This window comes from Scyliorhinus canicula, chromosome 3 (genome assembly GCF_902713615.1).
Source record: "Scyliorhinus canicula chromosome 3, sScyCan1.1, whole genome shotgun sequence".
Classification (NCBI taxonomy): domain Eukaryota; kingdom Metazoa; phylum Chordata; class Chondrichthyes; order Carcharhiniformes; family Scyliorhinidae; genus Scyliorhinus; species Scyliorhinus canicula.
The window spans coordinates 205,838,782-205,857,661 of NC_052148.1; the positions used below are offsets into that span (position 1 = coordinate 205,838,782).

Here is an 18,880-nt window from a genome sequence, read left to right on the forward strand (position 1 = left end):
TTTACTAACCCATCCTTCTACACCCTCTTCCAGGTCATTTATAAAAATTACAAACAGCAGTGGCCCCAAAACAGATCCTTGCGGTACACCACTAGTAACTGAACTCCAGGATGAACATTTGCCATCAACCACCACCCTCTGTCTTCTTTCAGCTAGCCAATTACTGATCCAAACCGCTAAATCACCTTCAATTCCATACTTCCTTATTTTCTGCAATAGCCTACCGTGGGGAACCTTATCAAACGCCTTACTGAAATCCATATACACCACATCAACAGCTTTACCCTGATCCACCTGTTTGGTCACCTTCTCAAAAAACTCAATAAGGTTTGTGAGACATGACCTACCCTTCACAAAACCGTGTTGAGTATCGCTAATCAACTTGTTCTTTTCAAGATGATTATAAACCCTATCTCTTATTACCTTTTCCAACATTTTACCCACAACCGAAGTAAGGCTCACAGGTCTATAATTACCAGGGTTGTCTCTACTCCCCTTCTTGAACAAGGGGACAACATTTGCTATCCTCCAGTCTTCCGGCACTATTCCTGTCGACAAAGACGACATAAAGATCAAGGACAAAGGCTCAGCAATCTCCTCCCTGGCTTCCCAGAGAATCCTAGGATAAATCCCATCTGGCCCAGGGGACTTGTCTATTTTGACATTTTCTAAAATTGCTAACACCTCCTCCTTTTGAACCTCAATTCCATCTAGCCTGGTCGACTGAACCTGAGTGTTCTCCTCGACAACATTGTCTTTCTCCAGTGTAAACACTGACGAAAAATATCCATTTAATGCTTCCCCTATCTCCTCTGATTCCACACACAACTTTCCACTACTATCCTTGATTGGCCCTAATCTTACTCGAGTCATTCTTTTGTTCCTGATATACCTATAGAAAGCCTTAGGGTTTTCCTTGATCCTATCCGCCAACGACTTTTCGTGTCCTCTCCTCGCTCTTCTTAACTCTCCCTTTAGGTCCTTCCTGGCTAACTTGTAACTCTCAAGTGCCCTAACTGAGCCTTCATGTCTCATCCTAACATAAGCCTTCTTCTTCCTCTTGACAAGTGCTTCAACTTCCTTAGTAAACCACGGCTCCCTTGCTCGACAACTTCCTCCCTGCCTGACAGGTACATACTTATCAAGGACACGCAGTAGCTGTTCCTTGAAAAAGCTCCACATTTCGATTGTACCCATCTCCTGCAGTTTCCTTCCCCATCCTATACCTCCTAAATCTTGCCGAATAGCATCATAATTGCCTTTCCCCCAGCTATAATTCTTGCCTTGCGGTATATACCTATCCCTGCCCATTGCTAAAGTAAACATAACCGAGTTGTGATCACTATCACCAAAGTGCTCACCTACATCTAAATCTAACACCTGGCCGGGTTCATTACCCAGTACCAAATCCAATGTGGCCTCGCCCCTTGTTGGCCTGTCTACATACTGTGTCAGAAAACCCTCCTGCACACACTGCACAAAAACTGACCCATCTATAGTACTCGAACTATAGTATTTCCAGTCAATATTTGGAAAGTTAAAGTCCCCCATAACAACTACCCTGTTACTCTCGCTCCTGTCAAGAATCATCTTTGCAATCCTTTCCTCTACATCTCTGGGACTATTCGGAGGTCTATAGACAACTCCCAACAGGGTGACCTCTCCTCTACTGTTCCTAACCTCGGCCCATACTGCCTCAGTAGACGAGTCCTCAAGCGTCCTTTCTACCGCCGTAATACTTTCCTTGATTAACAATGCCACACCCCCCCCTCTTTTACCATCTTCTCTGTTCTTACAGAAACATCTAAATCCTGGAACCTGCAACAACCATTCCTGTCCCTGCTCTACCCATGTCTCCGAAATCGCCACAACATCGAGATCCCAGGTACCAACCCATGCTGCAAGCTCACCCACCTTATTCCGGATGCTCCTGGCGTTGAAGTAGACACACTTCAAACCAGCGTCCTGCTTGCCGGTGCCCTCTTTCGAACTTTTAACCCTATCCCTGACCTCACTACTCTCAACATCCTGTACCCTGGGTCTACAATTTAGGTTCCCATCCCCCTGCTGAATTAGTTTAAACCCCCCCGAAGAGCACTAGCAAATCTCCCTCCCAGGATATTGGTACCCCTCTGGTTCAGGTGAAGACCATCCTGTTTGTAGAGGTCCCACCTACCCCAGAATGAGCCCCAATTATCCAGGAAACCAAAACCCTCCCTCCTGCACCATCCCTGTAGCCACGTGTTCAACTCCTCTCTCTCCTTATTTCTTACTTCGCTAGCACGTGGCACGGGTAACAACCCAGAGATAACAACTCTGTTTGTTCTAGCTCTCAGCTTCCACCCTAGCTCCCTGAATTTCTGTCTCAAATCCCCATCTCTCTTCCTACCTATGTCGTTGGTACCTAAGTGGACCACGACTTGGGGCTGCTCCCCCTCCCCCTTAAGGATCCCAAAAACACGATCAGAGACATCACGAACCCTGGCACCTGGGAGGCAACACACCAACCGTGAGTCTCTTTCGTTCCCACAGAACCTCCTGTCTGTTCCTCTAACTATGGAGTCCCCAATGACAAGTGCTCTGTTCCTCTTCTCCCTTCCCTTCTGAGCAACAGGGACAGACTCTGTGCCAGAGACCTGCGCCCTATTGCTTACCCCTGGTAAGTCGTCCCCCGCAACAGTATCCAAAACGGTATACTTGTTATAGAGGGGAACGACCACAGGGGATCCCTGCACTGCCTGCTATTAATCGACGCCCAGTCTAAGTGGCTAGAGGTGCATAAGATGGGAGGCACAACGTCCTGCGCAACAATCAAGAAGATGCGTTTGTCTTTCAGTACGCATGGCCTCCCCGAGGTGCTGGTCATGGACAATGGCACTCCGTTTACAAGTGAGGAGTTTGTAAGGTTCATGAAGATGAACGGCATACATCATGTCCGCACTGTCCCTTACCACCCAGCTTCAAATGGGTTGGCGGAGCACGCAGTGCAGACATTCAAACGAGGCCTAAAGAAGCAGTCTTCCGGGTCGATGGACACGAGACTGGCTCGGTTTTTGTTTGCCTATAGGACCACCCCCCCCATGCGGTGACTGGGGTAGCTCCCGCAGAACTCCTAATGGGCCAGAGACTTTGCGCCCGTCTTAGCATGGTTTTCCCGGATATTGGCGCAAAAGTACGCCACACACGAGAACGGCAGGGACATGGCTTTTCTCAGCATCAGCCGATTCGGCAATTTACGCCCGGTGACCCAGTGTTCGTTCGGAATTTTGCTGGTGGTGCCCAGTGAGTCCCTGGCGTAATCTTTCACCAAACGGGCCCTATCTCTTACCAGGTGCAAGCCCAGGGTCGTCTCCAGCGCAAACATGTAGACCATGTTCGGTCCAGAAGACTATCCCTGCCAAAGATTGCCCGCCCCAGGAGCTCATTCCTGCAGCCGCAGAGACCAGACACAATGGAAAGTTTTCCTCACAATCTTCCTCTGGTGCCTCACTCAAAGCCTGCGCAGGTCGTGACAGAACCGCGTGGAGATAAAGACACCGAGATGACGGAGGCAGCAGGCTCTGACTCCGAGATGGAGACACAAGACACCTCAGAGGGGGAATCCTCGGGCCGACAGGCCGTGGATGTACAACCGTTACGTCGTTCATCACGGAAGCGCCGGTCTCCATCTCGTTACACGCCGCCTGATCCAGCTGCAGAGATAGTGGAAGCAATGTTTGTAATCTTCAAAAACGGCTAGATTCCCTATTGAAAAAAGGATGGAGACCGAGAACAGGACATTTTAGGCCAATTAGCCTAACATCTGTCAATGGAAAAAATGTTAGAATCCATTATTCTGAAGGTAATAGAGGACATTTAGAAAATTAAAATACATTGAGTCAGAGTTAACATGGTTTTGCGAAAGGAAAATTGTATTTAATAATTAATGATTTTTTTTAGTGGAGTCACAAGTCGGCTTACATTAACACCGCAATGAAGTTACTGTGAAAAGTCCCTTGTCATCACACTACGCCTGTTCGGGTACACAGGGAGAATTCAGAATGTCCAATTCACCTAAAAAGTATGTCTTTCGGGACTTATGGGAGGAAACCAGAGCACCCGGAAGAACCCCACGCAAACACGGGGAGAACATGCATGCTCCGCACAGACAGTGATCCAAGCCGGGAATCGAACCTGGGTCCCTGGCGCAGTGAAGCAACTGTGCTAACCACTGTGCTAGCGTGCCACCCTGACAAAGTTATTAAAGTTTTTGGAGGAGGTTGATGATTGGGATGGAATAAAATGGAACCAATAGATGTACTCTATTTAGATTGCTAAAATGGATTCAATAATGTGCCACATAAATGTTTACTGCACAAGATAAGAGCTCATGGTGTTGGGAGTGATATTTTAGCGTGGGATTGATTTTACAAGCCCCTCTCCTCAGTCCACCTGTGTATTTGAAGACGGAGGGCATGTAAAATCAAACAGGTGACCAGCCCACCCCCACCTTATTCCCCATATTACAGAGGTCGTCAAGGAAAATTGATGGCCACTTAAGGATCTCAGTCTGCTTATGCCACAATAATACATGTGACTGGCGAAGGCAGAAGGAAGGTGGCCAGTGCGGCAGGTTTCAAAGAATGGGTAAAGATGTGAAGAAAGGAAGAGGATGGATATCACCTTTTTTGGGGTCCCCTATCCCCATCAGCGGTACCCCCTCCAAGATGGTATTCCTTAATGCCTCTCTTCCCCCCACCCTGTGGGCTACAAAACCCTGCCAAAATTCCCAGTCTTACCTTTTGGTTGGGGAGATATCTTTTTCTTATCAGTAATTCCTATATCCCAGCAGCTGGAGGAGTTGACGCTGCTCCAGCCGGCGCTGCTGGGCCGGATAGTTCGCGCATTCGCCGAAGGGCTGTCATGATCACGCGCATGTGCGGAACAGCCGGCGTGATTCCGTGCATGCGCAGACCGGCTGCCGTATTTTGGCGCATGCACGGGGGGGTTCTCTTCTCTGCGGCGGCCATGGCAGAGCCCTACAAGGGCCGGCGCGGAAGGAAGCAGTGCCCCCACGGAACAAGCCCGCCGCAGATCGGTGGGCCCCGATAGCGGGCCAGGCCACCGTGGGGGGTGCCCCCTCCCGGGGTCGGATCCCCCCCCGAGCACTGTCCACGCATACTCACTTGCCAGGTCCCGCCGGTGCGTGAGTCGAGTGATTCACGGCCAGCAGGACTGGCCAAAAATGGACGGCCGTTCGGCCCATCGGGACCCGGAGAATCCCTCTCCCGCCTGGAAAACGGGGGGTCGGAGAATCCCCCCAAGGAGTCTGCAAAGGGATATTAATAGGATAGGTGAGTGGGAAAGATTTCTTGGATGGAGTATAATATGGGAAAAGGAGAGTTGTCCCCTTTGATGGGAAGAATAGAAAAGCAGAATATTATTTAAATGGAGAGAGGATGCTGTATGCTGCAGTACAGAGGGATCTGAATGTCCTTTTTCATGATTCACAAAAGGTTAGCAAGTAATTAGGAAGGCAAATGGAATATTGGTCTTTATTGCAAGAAGGATGGAGTATAAATTGGGGAAATCTTATTCTGTACAGGACATTGATGAGGCATGTCTAGATTACAATGGACAGTTTTGGTTTCCTTATATGGAGGGATACACTAGCTGTGGAAGTGGCTCGGAAAAGGAAAGCGGCAAGGAGGTGGAGAGGAATTGAGAACAGAGAGGGAACAGAGAGTAGAAATGAAAAGGGGAAGAGTGGCGTCAAGGAATCAGACAACTCTGTTCCACCTTCCTTCTCTTTCCTCTTCCAATCCCCTGCTCCCTTCTTGTCTCACTCCTCTACTCCTCTCTTCCTTTCTAGTCTCTCTCAGATCTCCTTAATTCTTCTCGAATTCTTTCCCCCTTCCTTTCCTTCCTCTGGCACCCAATCTTTCTCCTATTTGCTTCTATTCCTCCTCTACAATAGTTAATTTATTGGTTCTTCCTCTTTGATGTCCTGAGTTTTGGGGAGCCATGTGAAGGGTTATACTGGTTGTCTGCCTGCCTTCCTTTGCCTTGCCTGTGCCCAGGCTGCAGTAGTCTTTCTTAGCTTTGTCAGTTCCTCGCTAAATGACTAAAATTAATTTTTATTCATGAGTTAACCAGTTTGAGCTTTAACATTTCATTCAGCACTGATACAATTTGTAAATATTTGAAGAAATGGAAGCTTGAGCCAAACAATCTAGATTTTGAACTGTTAATAGGTTGGCAGGTTTCACAACGTATTGATGGCTCCATCTTTCCCAATATTGAAACACACACCACCAAATGTTATAATTTATTTTAATTATTGTACAGTGGTGCAACAGGCAGGATTTCAAACAATTTATTAATTTTTGGATCATTGCCCAGTGCAGTGAAATGCAAAGTATCAAATTTCGAGAGAGCAGTTTAATCGTTTTTCCTTCTGTCTGGACACACTGATTAGATTCACCTTGGATTTGATTATCCATTTCATGGCATCTGTAAGCACAGATGTTATGCACAAAGTTGGGGGAAATAATTCCCTTTCCCTCACTGTTTAAGAATATTTTTGATAATCCAAAGAGTGACATTTCATAAAGCCTTGCAGAGCGGTCTCTCTTTCTCTTCTCTTCTCTGAAACCATTTCTCTGTGCTGTTAAAATGTACAAGAATTTCTCCTGCTGTTGGCAGTGGATTGTATTACTGTTAATTGCATTTGGAGTCAGTATTCATTAAATTCACTTTCTGAGTATTGTAAACCATCAACTGAGGCATACCATGAAAATTGTCAAGAGCTAATTGAATCAGGTTCACTTAAAACCAAGGCACTGTCAATGCTGTAATGCGATTACAGGTGAAAAGTAATATTTTCGATTTCAACCAAGAGACCTGACAAATGAGGAAAATCTAGGATTGAGATTTAATGAACTCCCCATATGATAGCCCTTTACCCACCACCATTAGCAGAATTTTGGCATAAATGTAGTAGCCCTGAATTTCCTCACATTTTCTGTCATTGTGCCACCATCTTCCATAGAATCTCTACAGTGCAGAAGGAGGCTAGTCAGCCCATTGAATCTGCACCAAAATTCCAAAAGAGCACGTACTTAGGCCCACCCCTCCTCCCTATCTCCATGCATTGATCATGGCCAATCCAGCTAACATGCACATCTTTGGACAGTGGGAGGAAACCGGTGCATCTAGAGGAAACCCACACAGACAGGGGGAGAATGTGCAAATTCCGCACAGCCAGTCCCAAGGTCAGAATCAAACCTAGGTCCCTGGCGCTGTAAGGCAGCAGTGATAACTACCGTGCCATTGTGCCGCCCATCAATACATGCAAACGATGTTCCCACTACACTTCCAGCAAAGTTATGACCAAAAGAATATTTTTGAGGTGGCCCCAGTAAACGTAAAATTGTATTGCCACACATTTTTGATGTTCAGACAATAATCGCAGCCTGAACATCCAAGATCAGCCCTAGAACAGCCATTTAAAATGCTGAAAAGCTCATTCCCATTGAGTTCCCACTAGACTGAAGTGGCAGGGGTTCTGATCAGTCTCCATCCCAGCCTCAGCCTGTCTCCCACATTACCTGGTCCACTGGAACTTGCAGCACAGACTGGGAGCCAATGAAGCCGGGACTTGGCTATTTTCCAATCTTTTATGAGCAGTAAAAAGCCTGAGGAATTTCTATCTCAGACGACCTGACTGTTGTGACTGCGTGTGGACTGGTTCAGTCTTTATAGTTTTCTGGGTACTTGTATCATTAACAGCTTGAAAATTCTTTTTCTATTTCTGTGTGTTGTCTCACCTGTGAATAAATCTCAGGTGGATAATTAACAGCATGCTGGGTTAACACCACCTTTCAGAAGAGGCAGGAGAGTATGATAGGCACAACAGTGCGCTTCACTAGAGCTTCCTCAATATTGCAATGAAGTTACCCAGTGAGTACTTAAACAAGAAAGCCTCATGTCCGGACTGGAGTTGATTTCAGCCATGGCAACATTAGACTAATGATCAGCATCCAAAATTGGTCAATGTTCCCATTCCTGGGATATTGTTCACTGGTCTGTACACCGTTCCTCACACTATTTCAAATTGCAAGATACATTTGAGAGCAGGCATTCAAAGTTTCTTTCTGAGATTTGGAATACCCTAGTATTTAACATCAGCTGTGCTCTTGACAAAATCCCACTGTCAACACTCCAAGACTCACAGAAAAATAATGGTCACGTGGATGAGATACCAGAAGGTAGTGACTGGTTCCCTTGAAATTATAACCAAGAAAGGAGATTTATACCCAAGAAAGTCCAAAGAGGAGCAGGTGAGGTGAATTGGCCATGATCAATGTGTGAGGTTACAGGGATAGGGCGAGTAGATCGAGTCCTCTTTCGGAGGGTCGGTGCCGACATGATGGGCCAAATGGCCTCCTTCAGCACTGTAGGGATTCTATGGAGTGAGTAGCGTCTGGAAAGTAGGGGACAAAACTGACGGAGAAAGAAAATCCCTGTGTTCTTAATTTTCCTCTGACGTATCATTGCAATAGCTATAAAATTAGCTTGAGGTTTTTGGGGTTTAAATAAAATGTGATTCAATTAATGACTCTTAGTTATAAATAACTTGGTTATAAATAGAGATTTAAAATGATCTCAATTGGTGATGCAAGCGTGTTGGAGCTCAAAGGGATTTTGACAGAGAGTGAAGGGATGCTGATTTGTAGTTATAATTCCACCACCCTCCAGTAGTTATCATGCAGAGGAACAGGATGGAGGCCAAGTATTTCCCTGAAGGAAGAGAGGAAACATCAGACGGACAATCACTGCAGGCTGCAAATATGCATCCTTTGCAGCTGAATATAGCCAATCTTGACAAAAGAATTTGAGTGGAGCAAACTGGGCTGGGAATAGTGCACAGTGCATGAAGAACAAACGGGGTAAATAATTCGTGGCAGTACTCGAAAATTCTTTTGTTACCGAATTTCACCGAGAGGCAGGCATTTATTCTGTTAATGCAACACATTTTATATTTCTGGTTTATTACTACATTCAGAGTCCTGCCATCAAGTTGATCCATTGATTAGATTTAATTTGTTCCTTGCTACCCTGGCACTAATACTAATTTAATTTGTCTTTTCAGTACATTAAAGCCTTCTGTAATGAATCATGGACAAGGCGCTTTGGAACAACTATTGAAACCAAATCAATAACTCTTCTCTGGTCGATAATTGTCTCCATCTTTGCCATTGGTGGTCTGGTTGGTGCATTTCTTGTAACCCCTTCTGTGAAATACTTGGGCAGGTATGTAGCTGTCAGGAATAACTGAGCTAAAATTGATGGAATTTTTTTTTTTTAACATATATATTACTAGCCTGTGGAAGTCCAATGGCTTGGAATTTGCACTGCTACAATGGCGAAGCTGTCAGCACTCGTCGTCATTCCTATGTAAAACTGATAGCAATTTCTGGAGTCTGCTAACGCACAGTTAAACACAGACGTCGTTGTCAGTTGCACCCAGCTCCCTCACAGGACATGATGTGTTCTATCTTTGCAGAATCATTAAAAATCATTGATCTTTATTTGTGAACTCCAACCACTTGCACTCTGCTCTCACTCTAAAAACCAATGAAAATGTTAAGCCTATTCAGAGTTTTCAATAAGTGTTAAGTCATATTGCTGTTAAGTCATACAAGATTTTGTTCTGAAATGCATCATTCTTTCTCAATCACATAAGTATACCCCAACATGTATTTTCCTCTCTTTGCAATGATTTCAATGTGATTTATATTTGCTGCCTTTAACTTCCTGCTTTGCTGTCTGTAAGAATCCTTCAATGTGATTAGCCAAATCAGCCGGTCTGCTGCCTATACTGTTGCTGGATGCCACAGATATGCTATGGATGACACCAAATTTAAACTGGTGTTGGGGATGAGGAAATGTATGCTCTCGCACACGCTGAGTTTTTGTGGACGGTTTTCTTGAGGTCAGCAGTGAGTGCCATTCTTTAACTAATGTCCAATACTTTCTCTGCTAAATTATTTGCCACGGTATTGATTTTTCCATTGTATAGCCAGCATGGTTTTGTGTATGTCTGTATAGCTGGGCTATGCATCAGACAATGGAAAGATAGGAGTAAAGTGATTCTCAAGAAGCTGAAAAATGGGCCTTTTGTGATCATCAGTTTGTTGCTGGAAAATGACAGTTTTGTTGTTACCAGTGGCGCCTCCAGCAAACTAAGTTATTAGTTTCTTGGTCCATAAACTGTATCGTTTCTGGATGATGGCTATTACTTGATGCAATGAAGTATGTATAGAAAATATTAATTTGACATCCATCAAAGGTGAGTTCTATCTTCTGAAAAGGAAAGTTAATTCAATGAAAATCTGGTAAAGGAAGAATCTGTTCCTGATCTCAATGCATCACCAAGTGCTTCAAAATTAATTGTGTTTATTTTTCTGAAATGTAGTCATGGTCATTACGTAAGTTACATGGCAGCCAAATGATGGGCGCAGTTCACTCGACAAAATAACTAAGGGCGCGATCGAACCAAATTGCAACAGAGTCCTGTGACGAGCGCATTTAGTTGGGTATTTAATGGCGCTCGCTGCACCGAGAAACATCACAGCATCTATTGGGACTTTGTTGCAAGCCGGGGCTACAGCGGGAAAGCCCTGGAGAACATGGAATGGCACCCGGGGAGAGGGGTCTCCCAGGCTGTTGGAGGCCTCTGGGTGGTCAGGAACAGGGCAGGACGGCATTCTCGCAGTCCCCCTGACACCCGAGCACCTTGGCACTGCCACCCTGGCACTGCCAAGGTGCCAGGGTGGTACTGCCAAAGGTCAGGGCCTGAGGAGGCCATGTCCACGAAAGGACGGTTGATGGGGGAGATATGAAGAGTGGTTATGAAGGAAACTTCAGAAAATTGGGGGGGGGGGGGGGGGGGAGTCCTGGAAAAGGGGGGCCCTAAAGGGGAGTAGGTAGGCCTGAAAAGGGGGAGGGGGCATCCTTTCAAAATGGTGGCCCGATCTCTGAGGAGCCATCTGGCCATCGAGTTCAGCTCCCCACTGATGAAAATAATTCTAAATGTGGGCTAACTCAGGGAGAAACTTTCCAGGACCCAAAATAGTGACTCAAGTGTGGTTAGATAGCGATGGAAAATTTGTAGAGAGCCAGGGAAAGCTCCCAGCCAAACCCTCCTGAAATGACACTGAGAAACTAAGATCGTGCACCTAGTAATTTTTTCTGGGGCCTGGGGAGTTTCTCAGCAGTCAATCCCACACATGAATGGGAACAGAGTCCCATAGCACGCAATTAGCCAGGTGTTTCTGCTCGCCGGAACTGCTCAGTGCAAGGCGCAATCAGGATGCCATTTAAAAATGACGTTCAGATCTCTTGATGTGATCACTGAAACCGCCCCTCCAAGCCCAACTCATCTATAATGGGGTCCTCAGCTTTCCTCCTCCACACCTGCACAGGATTCACCGGGCCTGTTCCTGTCACATGGAAAATGCTAGCTTGGCACCACCAGCCTGTCACCCTGGCAGTATCCATGCCAGATGGTGGTGCCACCTGGGCACCGAAGCAATGCCAGGGTACTAGGCTGGCAATGCCAGGGTGCCCAGTTAACACCAGCAGTGCCAGGGAGTCACTGCACAGTGGGCAAGCACTTGGGGATTTCCCAGGAGACTCCCATGTGTGTTGTTCCATCTAGAACATAGAACATAAAGTGCAGAAGGAGGCCATTCGGCCCATCGAGTCTGCACCGACCCATTTAAGACCTCACCCACCCTATCTGGGTAACCCACTAACCCCTCCTAAACTTTTTTGGTCACGAAGGACAATTTATCATGGCCAATCCACCCAATCTGCTCATCTTTGGACTGTCTGGTCCCCATTTGTGGAGAGCAGCACGGAACGGCACTCATCAGAAATTTCAAAGGCGAGGGAGTTAGATTCCATTCCTCGGTTAGATCTCAGGAATGCATATTAGAGTGAGACTAGCTGTTTCACTCTAATATCCAGATTTGCCAGAAAGTAATCCCTCCCGCGATGAGCGGGATTGACATTGCAATGTCTCTCAAGGTCACGTTAGATCTCACGAGGTGTGGTGTGGCTACTAGATCCTGGAAGAGGGATCTCCTGGCATATACTGACCAGGCTGCGCTGCCTTGCGAGCGCAAGGTGGCTAGTAGATCCCGCCCTTAGAATTTTTTCCGGCAATGGGGAACTAAACTCGCTGGACAAACCAGCTTTGACAAAGGGTCATCTGGACTCAAAACGTTAGCTCTCTTCTCTCCCTACAGATGCTGCCAGACCTGCTGAGATTTTCAGCATTTTCTCTTTGGTTCAAGCTCCTCAGAGATTGGGGTGCCATTTTCAAAGGGTGCCCCATCTCAAAGTGAGGTTGGGGGTCCCTGACAACCCCCACCCATGGACAATGTGATCCCCCTAGTCATGGGCAACACCCCCGACCCTTGACCAACCAAAAGGGTAACCTCACTAAAAGTTAGCGTGAGCCCCCCCCCCCCCCCCCCCCGCACCAATACCCAGGCATGAGGGCGACCCTGCCCCACACCCATCCATCCTTGTGGGCATCCGAGCATTGCACCCATCCTGCCAAAGTGAACATACCCTGCCATGGGGTCGCTGATGGCCTCCCACCTTTATGGCCACCCCATTTCAGACCCCACCCCTTAAGTCCCCCCCCCTCATCCCCAACTTCATCACACATCTTAATAACCCCCTTTCACTCCCCGATCCCTCATACCCTCCATTCACCCTCCTTTCATGGGCATGGAGCCCTTCAGGTCTCACCCCTTGGCACTGCAAACCTGCCACCTGGGCCCTGCCCCTGACACCCTGGCAATGCCAGTGCCATTTTGCCAGAAGTGGTACCATGGCCCACCCCTTCCCTGTCCCCAACCCCCCGGGGGACTGCAATGGCTCCCAAGCCCCCTGGAGTGGCCATCACTTGTGGAGACAAGTACTAATCGCGCCCGGGTGGAGGCCTCGCTAGTCCGGCCGGTGACTCCCGGAGCTGGAAGAATATGACCTCTAACCTCACGTGCATATTTAGATTAGCTAAATAACTCATTTAAGTATGATTATCTGGATCACACCTGTCATAATATCCACTCATATATATCATGAGATGCAAACAGGCAGTGATTGACACACAGATAACCAATGAACACACACGACACAGAACAACCAATCACCAGACAGGACACCACCACTATAAAGCTCACAGGGCATTAAGGCTCTCTCTCTCTCACAGGACACGGCTAGGGAGATAGTCACAGTGCACAGGCCATTGAACATCATCACCATGTGGTAGAGAACTAGTCTGGTCAAGCCAGTAGGAGGTTATCAATTAGGTTAATAGAGTGTCAACCCAAAGCAGATTATGTACAGCAATCAACGGGTTCAATAAAACAGTGTTGGACCATCTCCTGTGTCGGAAGCCTGTTTCTCGTTTTACTGCATCCAGTTGCAGTCGATGTTAGACCAACACAGATAACACATCAACGCCCAGTGGGGGCACTATCCAGATCGTGCTGGGTGTCGCAGGTCAGGTGACTTCCGTGCGGCTCAGTGCCCAGCACAAATCCCATTTTGGGCCTCTCCTGTATGAACATCCGGTACAAGGAGATCTGTGCCGGATTAGTGGTGTGGAAGTTCGTGCCCGCTGTGTTTTGCTATAGAAAGATGAGGGTTAATGGCCTTTGTTACCTACAGTGTAGTTCAAGCTTGGACTGGATCACCAGAAGGAGCCAGCACTAAGCTGGATGGGGTAGGGGAATCAGATATTAACTACCCCATACCCCATAGGTAACTGGAAGTGTCTAGTCTTAGCTGAGGCAGGTTATGTCGGTGAAGGGAAGCAGAGGAAAATGCAACTGTGTAATGTTGAAAAACCTGTTTTTCAGGTTGTGAATAATTTACACAAAAGTAAAATCTCCTGCTAAGTGTTCTTAATCTTTAGAATTCTTGTGCATTTGTTACATAAACAAAATTATCGTTTTTAATAATGGAACCACATTTTGTGAAATATCTTAAATACGTCCATCAAGCACAACTTGCCCATAGCGATGTAATCCTGCGCAGAATGCTTTACATTGAAAAATAAATTTTAAAAGCGGTCCTTTAAGAGGAGATTTCCAGGCAAGAGACAACACATGATCATAAAATACAATTTCTGGGTGCTCAAGTCCATTCAGAAAGAAAGCATCCAATTGCTTCTTAAATGGTTGCAGGGTTTTTGACTCCACTGCTCTGTTCCATACCTGGCTCTTCATTGTGCATAAGTATTTCTGCAAATCAGTCCTAAAATCTTCTTTTATGAGATTGAAGCCACATGCCCTTGCTCTACTCCCACTATTTAATAATTACTGACCTTGGGAGATGGCATTTAGTGATGAGTGAACTGAATTTTAAAAGTTTGTCCAAAACAGAGAAGTTATTTTCCACAGAATGATGTGACAGTTCACATTCTAGATTTAATCTTCATCACTATGCTTGGCAGGGGTGGGAGAAAGGAAAGCAACGATTAGATTATTAGCAATATGTTGGTGAGATGTGGGGAATATTGACATAACAGTATTTATAGTCAATGACCTGCGGATATTAAGGTTTAAGTGTTTAGGACCGGAATCAAGTGTCAGTCAGGCATTTTTCCTTTGCTGAAGGACATCAATAAATCAGTTGGATTTTTCTGACAATTTATCAGCTTTCAGTAATTCTTGCTATAACCACGAGGCTATCTCTAAGCATTGAATATTAGACTCAGCCGCTTGTCTACAATTAACTTCTTTCCGAATAGCTTCCAGTTCCCAAAATATATCTCTTGGAGATGGCATCCCTCAGATGAAATGTTCAACCAAGACCCTAACTGTTCGTTTCTTTAGTTCAGGCGAGATCAAATGCCACTATTCACAAGAAAATAAATTTCTCCTGGTGTTATATCACCAAAACTAGATTACGTGGCCATTCTTAATATTGTTATTTGTTCTGCTGCCACATCTCTACATTGTAAAAGTTACTGAACTTCGAACAAAAATAGCAGTTAAGTTTACATGAACCACTTTGAGCTTTTCCCAAGAGCTTTGATAAGGTACAAAGAAAACGAAAGTTCTGCTGTTCTGGACACCGCCACAAGTTTTCTCCTATAGCGCTCAAACATCTCTTCGCACCAGAACTGTGTGACAATAGGAGCTTCATGGAATAACATTTCTAAAATTGAAAGCTAAAATGATTCATACACATTGCTGTCCCATAAGTTGTACAGAAGTTGAGATTTATTTGAAAAAGAGTGCAATAAAAAAGTTTTTTCTTAAATATAATGCATGGTTTCTGATGTGCCTGGATAGTGAGTGTGGCTGCTCACTCATCAAGTTGATCCATCTGAATATCTGTGCCATATTCTTGCTATGAATCTTTAGGTAAAATAATCAACAGTCAACTTTTGATATATTGTACATGGCAGTTTTAGATTCTATGACATCTATCGTTTATCACAGATAGGGTGACTTCAAGCCACTGGAGTGGTTAGCATTGCAAATCCGAAGACTGCCTGTCTTGTCAGATTCTGCACAGAAATTGAGGAGGAATGCACGACACTGTGACAGAATGGAAACACATTCTAATTTGGGTAGATTAGATGACAGGAGCTTTTTTGATTGATGCTGGCCTGAGATTGCTGTAGGAGAGAAAGTGCAAAACATTGACTCTTCCACTCCTGCCCATGCAATTGAGATTAAAGCTACTTATTCACTTGTCTCTTTAGGAAGTAAGTTACTAAACAATAGGCAACAGCCAATAAATCACACAAGCCACATGACAATTTCCAAAAATATTTTTACAAAACACATCTGCATCTAGATGTTAGCTTGATGCTTTTAAACAGCCTTTTTTTATATATAAAATCTAATAATAATCTTTATTAGTGTCATAAGTAGGCTCACATTCACACTGCAATGAAGTTACTGTGAAAAACCCCGAGTCGCCACATTCTGGTGCCTGTTCGGAGGGAGAATTCAAGATGTCCAATTCATCTCGCAGCACGTCTTTCGGGACATGTGGGAGAGAACTGAAGCACACGGGGGAAACCCACGCAGACACTGGGAGAAAGTGCTGACTCCACACAGACAGTGAACCAAGCCGGGAATTGAACCTGGGGTCCTGGCACTGTGAAGCAACAGTGCTAACCACTGCTACCGTGCCGCCCTTTAAATTTACTTTACATCTAAATCAACATTTGCAGTTGAGTTGACGTTTCTTCAGTATAATCCTTGTTAATGGTACAACATTAATATTCAAGAATGAATATTCTTACTTGACATTAATTTGGGCTTTTTATGTCAATCGCTGATCAGTTCTTTCTTTGGTTTTCGGTTTCACCAACTGAGTTTTTTTTTTACATGAGTCCAAGATAGAGATGCTATTGATTAATGTTCCTTGCCTAAGGAAATATCTACTTGCCCATAGAGGGAGTGCAAGGGAGGTTCATTAAATTATTTCCTGGGATGAAAGGATCATCAAATGAGGAAAATTAAATAAAATGGGGGTGGGATTCTCCGTTTCAGAGAGAATTGTTGATGCCGGGACTACATTGGTGGGCTTCTACAACAACAAAACTGGCGGCGGACCCGGAGAAATTCATGTTCCGTGAATGGGCACCAGCACCATGTGGAACTCGAGCGATTCCAATGAAAACGGTGCCCGATTCACCGGGGTCGGGATTACCACCCGAGAGGCTGACAAGCTGCAGCCAAATATTAGCATTCCACTCCCCACACACACTCATACCAGCCAACAAGATGGCACCCCGGTTTACGGACTCTGAGCTGAACACCCTGCTGGGTGTCATGGAGGGGAGGCAGGCCACCCTGTTCCCCAGGGTGAGAAGGAAGCTGCCACCTGCTGCTGTACACCGGGCCTGTGCGCAGGTGGCAGAGGCCATGAATGTGGTGGGCCCACCGCCAGGACTGGACAGCAGAAAGATGCTGCATGACGTCCTCAGGGCTGCCAGGGTGAGTCGGCAGCATTGTACCCCTGGCACCAACCCCTGTCCCAAATACCTGTAACCCGCCCCCCTACCTGGAGGGCGATCGAACTCTACCCACTGGCAGCGCGCGCGCACCCACCGTGAACCACATGCCAGAACCCATACTTACCATCACGGTCAGTTGCTCAAAGGCCACCAGTTTCCCACCCCTTATGCTGCTGCGTCCGACTGTCTAACACTTTGTACTGTCTCATCCCCCCCCCCCCCCCCCCCCCCCCAAACCGGTGACGCATAACCACGGAGAGAGAGAGAAGACCGGGGGGGGGGGGGGGGGGGGGGGGGCAGGATCTGCAGCCCCTCAAATTCGTGGAGGGGCAGGCACTGAACCTGGTCGGTGGGCCCAGAGAGAGGGCAGTCGCCGAGTTGGAGGTTGGCATCGGGCAACCAAGTGAAAGCGGCCGCATTGCGGTTTCCCATGGCATGCGTGGCACATCCCCCACCCCATCGCCCTAACAGCACTCCCATGTCACCACCTCACCATCACCCCAACCCACAATGCAATCATGCGCCATGTCTAGTGACTCGCAGGATCATCTGGAGATGAGACGGGCCCTTCTGGTGTCCCTCTCCCCTGACCCCAACCCCATAAAGATGTCAGCGATGAGGAGGCAACGGGCAGTAGCGCGAGCCCCAAATGCCAGCCTGAGACACCGATTACCCATCACAGCTGTCTCCAACACCCTCTACCATCCCAGAGCCACTCACCTTGGCTGGGCACTTTAATGAAGAGGTTCCTGGGACACTATCTAGTGTGCACCACACACGTACTGTGGTACATCAGGTGGAGGTAGGAGCATACGAGGGGCAGACGGTCGGTGGGCAACCCGACCCCTGGTTCTAGCTGCTGCCCAGACAGTTCTCGGGCTTCTGGAAAGGGTAGGTTCATCGCTAATGGTGATGTATACACAGAACCAGGGACGATATGAAGGGCTGTCAGCAACCATCCAGCGTCTGCAGGTGTAGTTGGAGGATTCCAACTGCGTGCGGGGTCAGGAGGCCCTCCGACCATGCGTGCCACCCAGGCCAACACCGCATGGGTGGCATCCTCAGTGGAGGCCTTGGGTGGCAAAGGTGTCGGCGATGGGTCAGGAAGTCAAAAGCATGGGGCACTCTGTGCGGGCAGTGGCCGAGACACAGGACAAGGCTGCCCTGTCACTGGCAGCTATATACCAGGGCCATCTGGGCATGGCAGCGGCGCTCCAGAGCTTGGCCCAGTCACAACAGATAATGGCTGAGAGCATCGTCTGTCCTGGAAGAAGATGGCACAGTCACTGAGTGATTGGCACTGTCCCAGAGGGAGTTGACCCAGTCCCTTTGCCCCATGGCCGCAAGCATGGAGACTCTGAATGAAGAATCCCATGCTAGGCCTTTAGTTCTCTGGAATTTAGCAGAATGAGAGGTGATCTCATTTGTGCATACACAACAATGTAGATGCAGGAAGGATCTTATCCCTGGCTGGGCTTTCTAGAACTAGGGAATACATTCTCAGAATAAGGGGAAGATCGTTTAGGACTGAGAGGAGGAAGGAAATTCTTCACTTGGAGGGTGGTGAATCGTTGAAATTCTCCACTCCAGAGGCTGTGAAAGCTCAGTGTGTTGAGTGTGTTCGAGACTGAGATTGAAACGATTTTTAAAATATCAAAAGATATGAGGATCGTGTCGGAATACCTTGTGTTGAGGTAGGAGACCAACCATGATCTCAATGAATGCCGGAATGGGATTGAAGGGCTGAATGGCCTACTCTTGTTCCTATTTCTTATGTTCTTGTGCAGTTCCAGCAAAAAAGCTCAGTCGTGTTAGGTACACCATTGTTTAGAAACA

At 46.7% G+C, this 18,880-nt stretch overlaps 1 protein-coding gene across 7 annotated transcripts in view; it reads left to right on the forward strand.

The window, feature by feature from the left end:
• The window catches only part of slc2a9l2 (solute carrier family 2 member 9, like 2), a 630,183-nt gene that overhangs the window by 195,215 nt on the left and 416,088 nt on the right, over positions 1-18,880 (forward strand). For all 7 annotated transcript variants that reach the window (XM_038792065.1, XM_038792062.1, XM_038792063.1 and 4 more), the window contains one exon: positions 9,134-9,294. In XM_038792065.1, the coding sequence (XP_038647993.1) occupies positions 9,134-9,294 (161 nt within the window). The remainder of the gene's footprint in view (positions 1-9,133; positions 9,295-18,880) is intronic.